At 33.2% G+C, this 15,768-nt stretch overlaps 1 protein-coding gene across 1 annotated transcript; it reads left to right on the top strand.

The window, feature by feature from the left end:
* Positions 1-577: 577 nt before the first annotated feature.
* LOC127877277 (uncharacterized) lies at positions 578-2,488 on the top strand. The gene is made up of 2 exons (XM_052422965.1): positions 578-712; positions 2,105-2,488. The coding sequence occupies exons 1-2, from the start codon at positions 663-665 to the stop codon at positions 2,409-2,411; spliced, it is 357 nt and encodes a 118-aa protein (XP_052278925.1). The 5' UTR covers positions 578-662; the 3' UTR covers positions 2,412-2,488.
* Positions 2,489-15,768: the final 13,280 nt, after the last annotated feature.

Raw genomic sequence — 15,768 nt, 5'->3', positions numbered from 1 at the left:
GATCAAGCATTGTTGATCGCGGTCAAATGTCTACTCCTTGGAATGGAAAACACATGTTGTGTTCTTATAAAAAAGCAAAACTATAAAACAATCAACCATTTAAATCGCCGAAATGTCAACAAAGGCCAACATGATTATATGTTTTCGTATGGCTTATTTCGTTGTTTGTTTTCTCAATTAAAATTCCAGGGAATGACTGTTCTCTTTTTGCAGATGTATCGGCTGATTTACAACGCACAATTTCTTCTTCAGACGTTTCATTTATTTTAACGGCAAGTATTTTTTATGTTATACTTGTTCATAGTCAATATTCCTTAAGTGTGACTGTTTGACAGTCTTAATGATCTCGTGAATGTTTTTGTGTGTGTTTGGTAATCGTTTCATGAAATTAATAAATATATACCATGTAAGATTCATCTCCTGCTGGTGCAGCTAAAGTTTTACTTTGATTTTATTTATATGGTACATTTTATTATGAAAAATGTTCATAAGCCAAGTTCAATTCGGTTTCTATCCGTTTGTTTGTGCGAACACTGCTTCTTAACCGAACTGGGGCTGGTAAAAAGTGTTACATAACGATTGAAGGTGTAATCTTCCAACAAAATGTGTATGTTTTATAATTCGCCCTGCAGTTGCTTCACGTACCGTTTAGTGATAGAACTATGGACATATTTGTGAACAGACTGAAAATCAACAACGTGCTTGATATAAGGTAGGCCTATATTGACATACTAGCCACAAAAATTGTGTGACAATATGTCACATCCTGCGGAAATGGGTCTTATGCCATATGGGTCAATCTTGTCATGAGCTACCTGGTCCGCTAAAGGGACTACGGAGCCGTGCGTGACTATAAAGTTGACAGGGTAACTCCTGTCCAGATTGCGCGAAGTTGCAAACTTGTTTGGAATGTAGCTGGCCGCCTACGGCATGATACCTATTTTCGGATGACGTTGCTAAACTGATTTTTCCGTGTAGGCTTATAGTCTTTACATCTGACTCAAAAATACTACGTTTTACCATTTCGTGACAAATAAAATGTTCATGTTTAACTGAAACTTGTTTTAGCATCGTTAAATCCTTAGAGCGCTATTGTTTCCCATTTTCCAGTAGTTGTTATACGGGAATGTAATTAATTATTTAACGATACAACTATTGTTTATATTGTAATGTAAAAGCTATTGAGTGTAAAATATATCAAATGTGTTATAATATGCATATATTTTGCTTGTACACTCTGTACGGTGTGGAGTGGGATGCCCTCGACCCACAAACACCTTTGGACGAGCAAAATAAAATATATTGAACGGAAAAAATCCTTATAGCGCTCTTGTACAGTTCAAATTGAGTAACATCACGTCACAAAGACGCGATGTTACTCAATTTGAACTGTGCAAGAGCACAAGAGGTATACATGTATACATTTTACACGAAATGTGCAGTTTAAAAATGAAAAAAAAACAACAACAGGTAACTGTTTGCCTGACGAAGAGACCAATATTAATTTTAATCGTTGTTCTTATACATTTTAGACGTAATTGAACACACGTTTACTGAGGTTTACTTAAAAAAACTTAAAGTAACATTACCACTCAAAATCAACGAGAATTTCGTACAATATTTCGTAAACTAAAGCTAAATAATTAAAAATCATTGTTCATTTTGGCAGTTGCCGAAATTTCAACGCCAGATGTGGTCTGTTAAAATAGATGTTTGTAGAAACAAAATGCTCGTTTTTATTATTGTTTTGTTTTGGTACCATTTAAGTGTTCGTGTGTCGTATGAATAGATATATTCGCGGGAAATATAAATGGAATTAATTGTGTCACAAATAAATAAAAACGTGCATTTTGTATCTACAAAAATCTATGTAATCATACCACATCCAGCGTTGAAATTGTGGCTCTAGCTATAAGGAACACTGATTGCTTAGGCGTTAACTTTATTTTACGAAATTCTTTACGAAATTTTCGTTGATTTTGAGCGTTATAGAGACTTTAAAACAAAATTATGTCTGTGCCAAATGTCCCTGATATACTTATGGGAAACATGCTAGTTTCTAACGATTTTTTATATAATTTTTATTGTATTGCCTGAATTGTAGCCAGCTAGATCAGAGACGTCAGAAACGTGCCAAAGAGCGGGAACATGAGCGTAAATGTAAAATGGACAGTTTGCAAGACACCGGCGAGCTTACACGCGCAGACAAGATAGACGCTCAGGAGCGAGCCGATGTCGCATCTGAGATACAAAGAATTCTAACACGACGTAAATATGGAAGTAGCGTGTACAACAGAAGTTTTGAAGTAATGAGACGCAAGCTTAAACATCAGAGACGCGATGGAGAACTGCGTCTGAGACGTTACGTTGTTGAAATGGTTCAGAGAAGACACAAAGATAACGTTGTCTAATGTTAAATGTTTTCAATATTATGTCAATGTATTTATTCTTGTGTTTTGTTTTAACGTGGGCTTGTTGCACAATTTAACATGGACTATTTTGAACATTTTTAAGAAACATATTTTCATTAACAAAAAATAAGTAAACCTTATATTTCAGTTAAGTTAATTTTATTGGTTCATTTCATTACACTGGAGGTTTATATTTACTACTTTTGATTTAAATGTGACGCAGATGTTTCTGATATATTACATAGTTTATGTTTGTGTTAAATTACTGTATTTAATATATCTTTTGTAAATGAATTAACTGCAAAGGTGAAATTTTGCAATACATGTATATATTCAATTATTGTGACAAATGACTTTAAATGAGTTTAATATCAATTTGATAATCTGCTAATTTTTATTTGACAGTAATGCGCAGAGGAGCAGCATATCATTCTCTAGACGCGGTAAAAAGTGTTTTGATGTTTACTGCGCTGAGTATCGAACTAGCATTGTGTGTACATGTACGTGCTGGCTTTAAAAGCTGGAGTGTTGTAGCGCTATAAACACATGGGTGCACACAGCAATAATGTAACATTACACTTTGATTACGATTTTTGAAAACAAAACAAAGTCAGCTTACTGTCTTCTCATCCACAAATTTCAGATCCCAAAGAAATAGTATTCCAATGTTAAAATTGTACTGTTGGCTCGGAAGACAATACTTCCAAAAGTATTCTACACACTCTTCCTACGTTTGTTTTGCAATCCTACACAATGCACTTAACACACAGGACGTTTCCTAAACAACACTAATGCAGTCATGCTAGTTTATCTAAATGCGTTTAGGTAGATGTGTACGGATTAGCGTTAATTGTTAAAACCTTTCATGGTCAGTGTGTGTAATGTGTTTTCAATGGATTTTGTATTTCTATAAGCTAAACGCGGCGAGTTGTGGATAATATCGGCAAAAGCCCACCAAACTGTGACATATTTTATATTTAAGTTCAGTGTTATGTTTTTAGCTCTACTTGCCGAAGGCCTGAAGAGCTCATGTCATGGCGTGGTGTCCGTGCGTGCGTTATACTTTTTCTTGTTTACGCGATAAAGTCCACAGTTTTCATCCGATTCTTTTCAAACTTGTTCAGTGTCTTTATATTAATGAGGACTCGAACCCTATTGAAAATGGGTTACATCACATTAAAAAGTCTAGAATTATCTCCCCTTCAATTTGAGAAAATTGTGAAATAAGGCTTGTTTACGCAATAAAGTCCACAGTTTTCATCCAATCATTTCCCAACTTGCACAGTGTCTTTATCTGAATGATGAGTCAAACCCTATTGAAAATAAGCAATATCGGAGTTTTAAGTCCAGAATTATCTCCCCTTGAATTTGAGAAAAAATTACAATCTTTAACATTTTGCCATAACTTTTGCAATATTGAAGATAGCAACTTTATATTTGGCATGCATGTGTATCTCATGGAGCTGCACATTTTGAGTGGTGAAAGGTCAAGGTCATCCTTCGAGGTCACAGGTAAAAAAAAGTAATTCAAAGCGGCGCAGAAGGGGACATAGTGTTTCCGACAAACACATTTCTTGTTTGTTTACATATAAAGTTCTATCCTTTTGAAACTTCAACGGATGTTTTATATCATAAAGGACCAGAACCACATTGAGAGTGAAGACAATTTGTCCAACTTATTGTTGAAAAGGAGCCATTTGAAGTTTAAATTTTACGTTTCTTCTTGTTTATGCGATAAATTTCCCATTTTGGGTCTTATTATTTAAAACTTACACAGATTGTTCATACTTTCAAGGGCTTGAGCCCTATTGATTCCAGCCAGTAGAGCGATTCAGGCCCTCATGGGCCTCTTGTTAAGTTATCGTAGCACTTGAGGGGTGCGATAATGTTTGTATACTTTATTTATATAGGGGCCAATATATAGCATAATTTAATAGGTAGAACACTTGAGCACCTTTGGTTGTAAAAAAACATATTTAGCAACCTCAGGCATGCCTTTGTGTTCATTACTTTATTCTTTCTGTTTCTGTAACAGTAAAGTGCCTCTTATGGAATATTTATTATGCTGAAATGTTTATAAACATTGTAGTGAAAACACAAAGTTATGGTTCTTAGTCAAGATAGTTGTACAATGTTTACATTTGTTGGCATTTTAGAAAAGACAATATACTTATTAATATTATAAAGGTGTTGCCTCATGTACGAACAAAGGCTTATTAGATATATGTCACCTGTGTAAGGTAGCATAGATTTTAAATTAAACGTTATTAAAAAATATAAAAGTATGATGTTGATGGCACTTAACTTCTGTCGCTCTGTTTTATAAGTTTAAAGTTTCAGTTGGAATTAATGTATTTTTCCTTATACAGAAGACTAGAACTCATTACGCAAAATATAATAAAGAATCAAGTTTCTTAGTCCTTACTGGACACATGTTTTGTGAACAGATTTTTTTTGAAGAAATCTAAATTTCAGGTTATGACATATGACATATGACAAACAACTGTCGTTCAGACAAATGACTCTCATTTGCACATAACTGAAAATTAGGTTAAGTCGCAGACAACTGACCAAAACTTCCAGACAGCTGTCCGGAAAAACTGACTTGCAAGTACCAGACAACAAATTAATATTTCAGGAAGCCTGACTTGCAATGCTGGTCGTACTAAACAACTGAGTCACTTATGATGCATAATGTTAAACTAAAAATGTGTATAGTGTCATTGTGAATTACTTGTATCCATAAAGAAGATATTTATACTGTGCATACATATAAACGCTAACACACATGCTTATGTAACATATTGAAATAGGTGAAGTCTTCTCCATTTACAGACTATATTCAAAATAGGGTATAATATTTATCAGTTGAATGCTTTTAATTACAACATCATCATTTAAACAAATAACTCCTCATTGCAGAAAATTATTACAAATGAAAAACAAACGTTGGCATTTATTTCCTGAGAAGAACGAATACCTGGTGTTTTAGAAGGAGATACCTGCACACAGAATTTGAATAAACTATGGCGATGCTTTAAAATTAAGATGCAAATAAATTGACCAACACGTTCTTAATATTCTTCGAAACCGGTACTTTAATTGATAAACGCCGGTTTGAAAGACAGAGAAGGTAATCACGTGATAGACCATGATGAAACATGTACTTTTTGCAGTTTTATACCCTTTATTAATTTGGTTATTTTTTTTAAATGCCGCTAACTTTCCAGCCATATCAGTACGAAAGTTATAAGCGCTGATTTTGTATAAATATTCGCTCTATATCTCGACTTTATTTGCTACGAATTTTCTTAGCGAGAGCCGTAATTTTGTGATTTTGTAAGTCGAGATAGCGAATATAAATACAAAATACACGTAAATAACTTAACCGATAGCCTTCTTCAAGCGGAGGAAACATAATCAGAGCAAAGGTACACACGAAGTGTTTTATCTGGTACATGCTGAAAACTGAAGCATTGTAAGGCCATTACAACTAAAGGCAATGGTTGGTATTATTACGAAGGCTATAAGACGTAGTAGCAATACTCCAACTACAGCACATACGCGACTTTTTAGGAATATTTATTCCGTTAACGTTACACATATTATAGAGGCAACTTCCACTTGCGTTATTTTTTCCTAGTAAACGAAAGCAATCGAACTCCGAAGCTTGTCATTGTTGAGTGTCTTAGCCCATCCCATGTTGCTTTCATTCTCTGACCTTATGGTATTATTACATAGCGAGACTCATATAGTGGCAACGGCACTATCAATTATACCGGAAACTAGTGCAGCCAAAAGATTGTAGATCTGTTTTATGTTTAGTTAAAACTAAGATAGACCGCCTTCGTAAGTAGACACCATGACCATCATGCCTGCTTATACTGCGACATGTCTTGATATACAGAATATAAATTACTCATATGAAACATCATGCATATGTTTTACTGGATTAACGGGGCGTCGGTACAATAAAGTACAATTCTTAAATATATGCGTAAAGAAATCCCCAAATTATTATCAGGAGATACGTGTATATGTATACTAATTTAGTTTTTAAGCAAAGTTAGCCATGATCAAAATACATGTATCGCAATATTAACATAAAACTGATTAAAGCTTGGGACAACGCCTATATCCAAACAGATCAGTATAATTGACAGTCTTGCTCATTTGTTTTGTTATAAACGACAAGAGAGTCACAGAAATCGACGCATAACAAAGCCCTTAACATACCTGTCGACTTTTGCGGTTTGGCATTTGTGGCCATTTGGTCGATCAGTTGACATTCGTGTCGGTGTAAGATATGAAAAGTTCGTACGGCACAACAAGAATTACAGCCCACACCATATAAGAAGATAACGTGGACAATATTAAAGAATGCAGTAATGTACATTATATTATTTAAGCGTTTTAAAAAAGTCCATAAAACACTCAAAATCAACGCATATTTCGTGCAAATATTTAGAAAAATAAAGTTTACACATACCGACATACCAAATCAATGTTCATTATAGCAAAAGCCGAAGTTTTAACACTAGATGTGGTCTGGTAACATAGATTTAACGCGATACAACGCGATTTAGACGCGATACAAAATGATCTTGTTTATTTTTTTGTGTCACAATATATTCCATATATATACAAAATTGCAAACCAATATGGAATTTTCCCTAAAAAATGCTTAGCTATATGATTTGCAATTGATAACTGGATCGGTTTGGAACATTAAGTTTCTAATAATCGTGTGTCATTAATTCCGACCACGAGCGTTATACTCATTCATATGCAGTATGTGTTTAATATATGACATCCGGTCTTTTCTTATTCGGTTTTAAGCCTAGAGATTCTCCACTTAAGCACACGTATCCGGGTTTGGTAATAGATCTTCAAATGTTAATCAGATCCTGAACATAACAAAGCAACATTAAGTGACATGATCCCAAAATACAATCATTTGGTCTGGATTTTATTTATATTATTTGCATTCTATGCATATTTACCATACATGTAAACAATCCGTTTCCAGGATTGCCATACTTTGTAACGTAAACACGGTTTATTTTGTTCGCAAATAACATGGCCTTACATTAATGCAAAAATCACATAACCTCTACAATGAACGTCATGTGTACCAGAATTTAACTTCCAGTTGTAACAATAAAGGCATCTGAATTTAAATGAACCTTTATTAACTCTTTATATGCTATAACATGTATTTATTATTATAATGAGCGTCGTTCGGACTTGTTTTGACAAATAAGCTTTTATTTAGCAGAACAGACACACCGATCTGCATTTATTTAAGTAACCCGAAACTTTTATGCCCAGTGAACTGCACAAACAATTTAAATTACGTGTACTTGTTTTAACCCATTACTCAGGAATTACTTCAGCATACAAAAATTACAGAATTAACTATCAAAACTGAAATTTTATCTGTTCTTTTTCGTAAATAAATTAATTAAAAAAAATGCCAGTCTCTTTTTTTGTTATCAAGATGCAGAATCACGTGACTTTGTGGTGTTCCCAATTAAACGTTAATGGATGCGAACACACCGGTAAGAGGTGCTTTTTGTCAAATAACTTTTCAAAACATTTTTGTTAAGAATTTCAAATAATGCATAAAAGACTGATTGGGTGTAACCTAACTTAAAGGTTGAAATACTTTTCACCGGAAATAGAATTATACAAAATGTAATGCAGTGATAAAATAAAGTGGATTTTGGGAATACTTTTGACTAAAAGGTATTCTGTGACTTTATAATAAATGATGCTAAATGATGCTTAATATAAAAACATAGAATCTATAGAGAAAACTGCGTTTAATAAATACAGTTCTGGACGTGTATGTCCGAAACTATACTGTGCAAAAACAATAAGGTAACACAACGAACATCGACGAGACGATTACAAAGACGATAACAAAGGAAAGTAAAAGCAAAAAAGCAAAGCGCTGTCAAGCACACAGGTGAACTAAAAACCAGTATGACAGAACAAGCGTCGCCAAATAAAGCAATCGAAAACAACAGCAGAAGAAAGCAAAAAAAAAAATCGTTGATCCGATAAATGAACAAGATATCGAACCACAAGTCGTTGATGATGAACTGACCGAGGTCATAAAACATATGAAACAAATGAATAGCAAGCTATAATGACTAGAATCCGCGATGAAGAAAATGGAAACCAGGCTAGAAGGTAATATTAAATGAGGTGACGGCACAATTAGACAAACAATGAAAGACCTCTTATTAGAAATGAAAGAAGATCTTTTCAAGTCACTGGTTAACAGAATAGAAGTTTTAGAAGGTGAACTATTCGAGAGAGATATGGACCATGATAAACTAAGAGCTTGAGTAGAAAAATTGGAAAAAGGCATAAAAGACATAAAACAGGAAAGCGACTTAATTGTTCGCAAGGCACTAAGACAAGAGGAAACAATATAAAGATCAAAGGAATACCGCATCCAAACTCAAATGAGCCAGCTTCAGAAACAGCGGCAAAAGTGATAACTTTCTTCAAAGAAAAGAAAATGGCAGAGCTCTCAAAGAATGACTTAGATATCGTACATACAATACCAAATAGAGAAAACAAAAATTAAACATTATTGTTAAGTTTGTCTCCAGATTCAAAAAAGACCAAATCATACGAAACAGAAAAGTACTTAAAATTTCAAACGTTTACGTGAACGAAGACCTGACGAAAGTAAATTTGCTAGTCTTAATGTGCGTCAAGAAGAAAATGATGGACGAGGTGAAAGATGCCTACATCAGCAAAATGGTAATCAAATACCGGGATCACATGGAACAAATACACACTGTGAAACACGAAGAATACTAGGAATATCTAGACTTGCCAAGGCCATACCGCATACAGAAAGACAAAAGAGTATACTCCTTTTTTTAAAGGGATCTTTTCACGCTTTGGTAAATTGACAAAATTGAAAAAAGTTGTTTCAGATTCGCAAATTTTCGTTTTAGTTATGATATTTGTGAGGAAATAGTAATACTGAACATTTACCATGGTCTAATATAGCCATTATATGCATCTTTTGACGATTTTAAAACCTAAAAATTATAAAGCGTTGCAACGCGAAACGATTGAATAATTTGGAGAGTTCTGTTTTTGTCGTTAAATTTTGTGAAACTACGAAGATTGCTTATATAAGGTATAAAATACTTCAAGTATATGTACTCGGCGGAATAGCTCAGTAGGCTAGAGCGTTTTTACTTCAGGAATCTGGCAGGACTCCAGGGGTCACTGGTTCGAAACCTGGTCCGGGCAATGTTCTTTTCCTTTTTTTAATTTTATTCTTGATTTTTTACTGGAGCTTTTACGATCCAATGTTTACATTTATCGATATAAAGCATTTAATGAATAAATTAAAAAATGCCAAAATCTGTGAAAAGGCCCCTTTAACAGTAAACATGCACGAATGTTCTTTATGCTCGTGAAAGATCATGTGCGTTATACATTCACGAGATGCTCGTGCAACATTCTTAACCAATCACACATAAATACCGATCTGTATAAAATGTAACTCGTTATTGTGCATGGGCTAACCACACAATAAGCAAGTAATTCTTAAGGGGCTTTAATTATTCCGTGTACTACTTAAATATTTATTGATATGTGATTACATTAAATCCTTTTTAATGTTTGATTTATGAATGTCAAAAAACTAGTTTAAAATATATGTAAAAGTAAAATAATAATTTATTAAAACATACCCATTTAAATCAACAGTGGATTAGTATGACTCCATAATATATTTAAATGTACAAAAAGCCTAGTGAGAAGCTACTTTTGCTTTCGACATTGTAAGCCCCTACACATGGGCTGTCGTGGTATTTATTAGATATTGCTTATCATGTAATCATCGAACAACTTATTTAAATTATGTGTAAAAGTAAAATAATAATTTATACAAAAATACTCAATTAAAACAACAGTGAAGTAGTATAACTCCATAATGTGTTTAAATGTATAAAATGCCAGGCGAGAAGCTTGATAGTTTTGCATCGAAAGTTTAAGCCTCTACACACAGGCTGCCATGGTTTTTATTTATTGCTAACCATGAAATCCTTTTTATAATTTATGGAAAACATAAACTAACTCTTCAAAAAAGAATTTGATTATTTCGTTTTCGCAAAACTCTTAAACATTTGTTGTAATTGACAAATTACGTTCAAATAAAATAAAGCAAATGTTATCTATATGAACGTTTTGCAATTGCTAACGATATATTATCGTAAAACTGCTGGGTGTGTGTTAATTTTTTTGTATAGCTGTCTTGTGTGTATATTACCATAACTGCTGAGTGTTTTGTACATACATATGCGTGTTAATCTTTTTGTATAGCTGTCGTTTGTGTATATTACTAAATGAGATTATAGACTGTCTGCCAAAGCTCATTACATCTAGAAAACGAAATGTGATTACATTCCGTATGCCAAAGTTCATTATTTGAACTACCTTCTTTCTTAAAATGTAAATAACGAACCCCTGGATTGTAACTGCAAACAAGATACGTAGTTGGACCTACTACCGTACTAATTATACAAAACACATGTGATTTGTATACCTGCGCAAAGTGATATGTACCGAATGTGTTTTAAGAGTTTGTTTTTGTTTTGTTCATAATATGTTCTTTGTACCACAGCCTCGCTATTTGCGATAAAATACTTATTCGTTATTTTTCATGAGAATTACCATATTAAATACCTTTCAAGGTTACGGAATATCTTAATAGTGCAAAGCTCAGTTAATATGTATGTTGCACAAGTATGTATGTTAGAAAATTGTATTTACATGTAACGATAATTCTACAAAGTAAACAGCTTAGTTACTATGAGTTTTGCAAAATTGTTTATGTTGTAAAATTGTGTCTACCTGTAAGACGTAAAATATTATTTTGATCTGCACAGCTGACATACGTACATATGCACACACGCACGCACGCACGCACGCACACACGCACACATGCACGCACGCACGCACGCACACATACAATCTTACACAGCCGCTTACATGCACAACACGCAAAGGATATTAAACAAGAGCTGTCAGAGGACAGCGCGCTCGACTATTCGAGTGCTTGACAGTATAACGTAAGCCATCATGGAGAGGGGGGCGGGGTATAATGTGGGTGTGTGGTCATTTAATAGATGATCTTTCAAAAATAAGGAAAACAAATATTTATTTTTTTAAGGGGGGGGGGGAGATTCTGGGGTGAGGCATTGGGAATGGTTTGGGTGGAGAGTATTGTGGTATGTCAGGTAAGTGTTGTTTTGTCAAAGTATGAATCAAATGTGATCATAAGTAAAGAAGTTATGGCAATTTAAGCAAAATGTTCAATTATCTAAGTATAAAAGGGGCCATAATTCTGTCAAACTGCTTGATACAGTTGTCTGCTCTTGTGACAAGATTGGGATCATGTTGGTAAAGAAGTATGCAAAATATGAAAGCAATATGTCAACGGACATAGAAAATATTTGGGGTAGTACGCAAACTTTAACATTTGCACGCTAACGGGAACGGGAACGCTAACGCCACGCCGGGGTGAGTATGATAGCTCCACTATATTTATTTCATATATAATAGTCGAGCTAAAAAAAAAGGTAATAAACGTAAAATCCGCATCATATAGCAGAAGCCAAGTATTTCCAAAATCCAGTTTTACAAAAAAAGACAATGTTAAAAATAAGACAACTTTGTAATGAAACACATAACACAAACATACAAGACAATACAACGTTACATATTTTGAAGCAGTGAAAAATTATAAGAAGAAAAATTCTAACCAGATCCCAGTACAATGCATTAATACTAATTTATTATACTTAATATGCAAATTGTTACATTTAATGTCAAGGGTTTAGGGACTAAGAGTAAGCGTGATAAAGTATTAAGCTTGCTAAATCAAAATGCATTCTCTGTTGTATTACAAGAAATTCACTAAAATACTCAGAATGATTATACAAATTGGAAAGCTTCTTGGACAAGGCAATATTTTTTTAATGGGGACATCTCCTATGGCAATGGCGTCGGAATTCTTATGAATAAAAATAAAACAATAAAACAAATAACAATTGATGAAAACAAAATAGAAGAACATCCTAAGAAAATTATACACCATATAAAATATTTTTATCAAAAAATAATTTAAAAAATATAATACTATCGAAGAGAGCAGCCTTTCAAAAAATATTAACAACCATGTAAATAGGATCAATTATTCAGATAATATAGAGCATCTTACAAAATACGAATGTGGAGAAGCCTTAAAAGATATGAAAAACAACAAAAGCCGATTGTAAAACTGCGGATTTTTATAAAATATTTTGGAGAGATATAAAGAAATACCTAGTAAATTCACTTATTATTCTTATGATAATGGAAACTTAACAGAAAGTTAAAAAAAGTATCATAATTTTACTTGCAAAAGAAGACAAAGATCTGTTAAGGTAAAATTATTGGAAAACAATTTCTTTTCTTAATTGTGATTACAAAATAGCTTCCAAATCAATTGCAAATATAATTTTTTTAAACTACCAACCCTTATCGGCACAGAACAAGCTGCCTTTGTGAATGGAATGTACCTAACGGCCACCTGAGAATAACGGCCACCTGCAGACAACGGTCAGTCCGGATTCCCTCCGACGAAAATCACTCTATATTACACTTGAGAATAACGGTTACCTGTCCTTAACGGCAAACGGCCACTATATTTCACTCCGAAATTCATGTTTGAACTGAAAACAACGGTCACGCGTCACTCGTCTCGAGTCGCAAACATTAAAAACACAGCAAATCATTTGTCTGTCCGCGGGTAAAGCGTCTGATAGCGGTAATTGCCTTGATATTATAAAAGCGGCCCGCTGCGAATAAACAAATAATAGGTTGTTGAGAAGGTTTGTTTTCCGGGGATAATTATGGGGCTATCTTCAAAAGAAAATATGTCAGAGTTCGTGACATGTTTAAAGTAATTATCGCTAATTAAATGACCGCTAATTAGAACATTGTACTTACAACCTTGAGTATGGATTTGAACATAACATGTTAAGATCATTCTTTAGAAGAGCTTTCTAGCGTACAAATCACTTTTAAAAGCAATCGGAATAATAAATAACGGAATAACAATGAGTGGTAAACGTAAGTTCCTCACATAAGAGGAGCGAGTCAAGTGTTTGAAAATTTTTGAATCTGCAAAAATTTCGCAAGTAATAGCAAGTGAGCTCTGTGATGTGACGTCAATGGCACGTGACAAGCTTTATTTACTGAATGAACGAGATGCATGAGTAAACAATTATATAAGCGTTGATAAAGTTGTTGATTTAGTTTAACAATATGAAATTAAATCAATTCATAAGATATTGTTCTGTATTATACAATGTAAGTTAACTCTGTTATAATGCTTACTTATTGGCAATGAGCCTTTGTTTTACACTGTATGCAAAGGACCGGGTGGGTAATGACATAGCAATACTACCCACTGACCAAACATGTTCAAATTGTGATCCGAAAACAACGGTCACCTGTGGACAACGGTCACTTTGGTAATTTCCCTTGACTGACCGCTGTTCTCAGGTTTGACTGTATATAGGAGAAAATTTAAGATGCTTGTTAGAAGCTATTGAAAAAGTGAATATTTACAATGAAATGGGCTTTTATTTCTCAGATTTAAATAAGGCATTCAACAGTCTGGAAAATGCTTTCATGAGGAATAGTTCGGTTAAATTTGGTTTTAACTCCGCAATTATTAATTGGATTAATTTGTTTTACAAAGAGGCTAAGGCATGCATACCAATGGTCACTTTTCTGAATATTTTAGCATACAAAAAGGTGTTAGACAAGGCCGCCCGCTGTTTCCTTACATATTTATTATTTTTATATAATTATTTGCAAATGAAATAAACACACATAAAAATATCTTAGGTATAAGGGTGAAAATACAGAAATTAAACAAACGCTATTCGCAAATGACGCATGTTTCCTCCTGGATGGACCCAGATTATCATTTTAGACCCTTATTGCAAACCTTGACCATTTTCCAAAAATATCATTCCAAAGATTAAGGACGTATGCTGCAGTTTTAATGCAAATTTTGCTCCACTTAGATTTCGATAAGTTTTGGCATTTAGGTAGAAACATCTGTTGTGCAAAGAAAAATAAAATAAAAATCATGGGTCACCGGTGTTGTTCATTTTATTCGCACTTGAACAACAAGCATATTTCAGCACAAGAACAATTCACCAATAAGGGAATAACATAAAAACTTGAGTAAATTAATGAGAAAAGTGTTGAAAACAACCTCTATTTATCATAAATATATGTAATAGTGATTTAATTTGATTGCAAATTATTATTTTTTAAGATGAATCGACTGATTTATGATTTTTTTAAATCAATTTTTAAACATTAACAAAAACAACAGAATTTCACATATGAAAATAAATAAAATGCATCAGAGTCATTTTTGTTTTTACGTGCCTTCCTGCACCTAGATTTTTTTCCAAATTTTCCTAAATGTTTAATGAGTTATAACTTAATACAAATATAAAAAGAAAACAATAGGTCACCGGGGTCGTTTGTTCACAAATGCAGTTTAATTGCATGTATTTAAATACAATTTAAAAACACAGTGAAAACCATGTACATGCATGTAAAAACACATACTAGTACATGTATTGCTGTATGCCAATGAAAAATTTGATTTAAATGTAAATGAAAACACCTGTTATTTGTCACAAGGTCAGTTAATATAGGTAAATACAGCATCCAACTTTAAAAAGATGCATACAAAACAATTAAAGGGGCATATCGACGGTATAAGTTGTAATTCTTGACATGACTTGGTCAATGTTTTTATGTATGCCAATGCACCATTGTACATGGTTTTCATGTTTTTAAATTGTATTAAACTGCTTTTGTGAACAAACGACCCCGATGACCTATGTTTTCTTTTTATATTTTTATTAAGTTATAACTCATGAAACATTTAGGAAAATTTGGAAAAAATCTAGATGAAGGAAGGCATGTGAAAACAAAAATGATTTTGAAGCATTTTATTTATTTTCATATGTGAAATTCTGTTGTCTTTGTTTATGTTTAAAAATTGACAAAAAACATGAATCAGTCGATTCATCTTACAAAAAAAATTGCAGTCAAATTAAATCATTATTACATATTGTAATTAATTTACTCAAGTTTTTGTATGTTATTACCTTATTGGTGAATTGTTCTTGTGCTGAAATATGCTTGTTGTTCAAGTGCGAATAAAAATGAGCAACAGCGATGACCAATGATTTTTATTTTATTTTTCTATCCACAACAGATGGTTCTACCTAAATACCAA

This window comes from Dreissena polymorpha, chromosome 4 (assembly GCF_020536995.1).
Source record: "Dreissena polymorpha isolate Duluth1 chromosome 4, UMN_Dpol_1.0, whole genome shotgun sequence".
Classification (NCBI taxonomy): domain Eukaryota; kingdom Metazoa; phylum Mollusca; class Bivalvia; order Myida; family Dreissenidae; genus Dreissena; species Dreissena polymorpha.
Note: the sequence above shows the minus strand (reverse complement) of the source record. Positions and strands in the feature narration are given on the sequence as shown.

Coding starts and splice junctions, on each gene's coding strand:
- LOC127877277 (XM_052422965.1), top strand. CDS start 663: ATGGACATATTTGTGAACAGACTGAAAATCAACAACGTGCTTGATATA. Junction 713..2,104: donor AACAACGTGCTTGATATAAG/GTAGGCCTATAT, acceptor CCTGAATTGTAG/CCAGCTAGATCAGAGACGTC.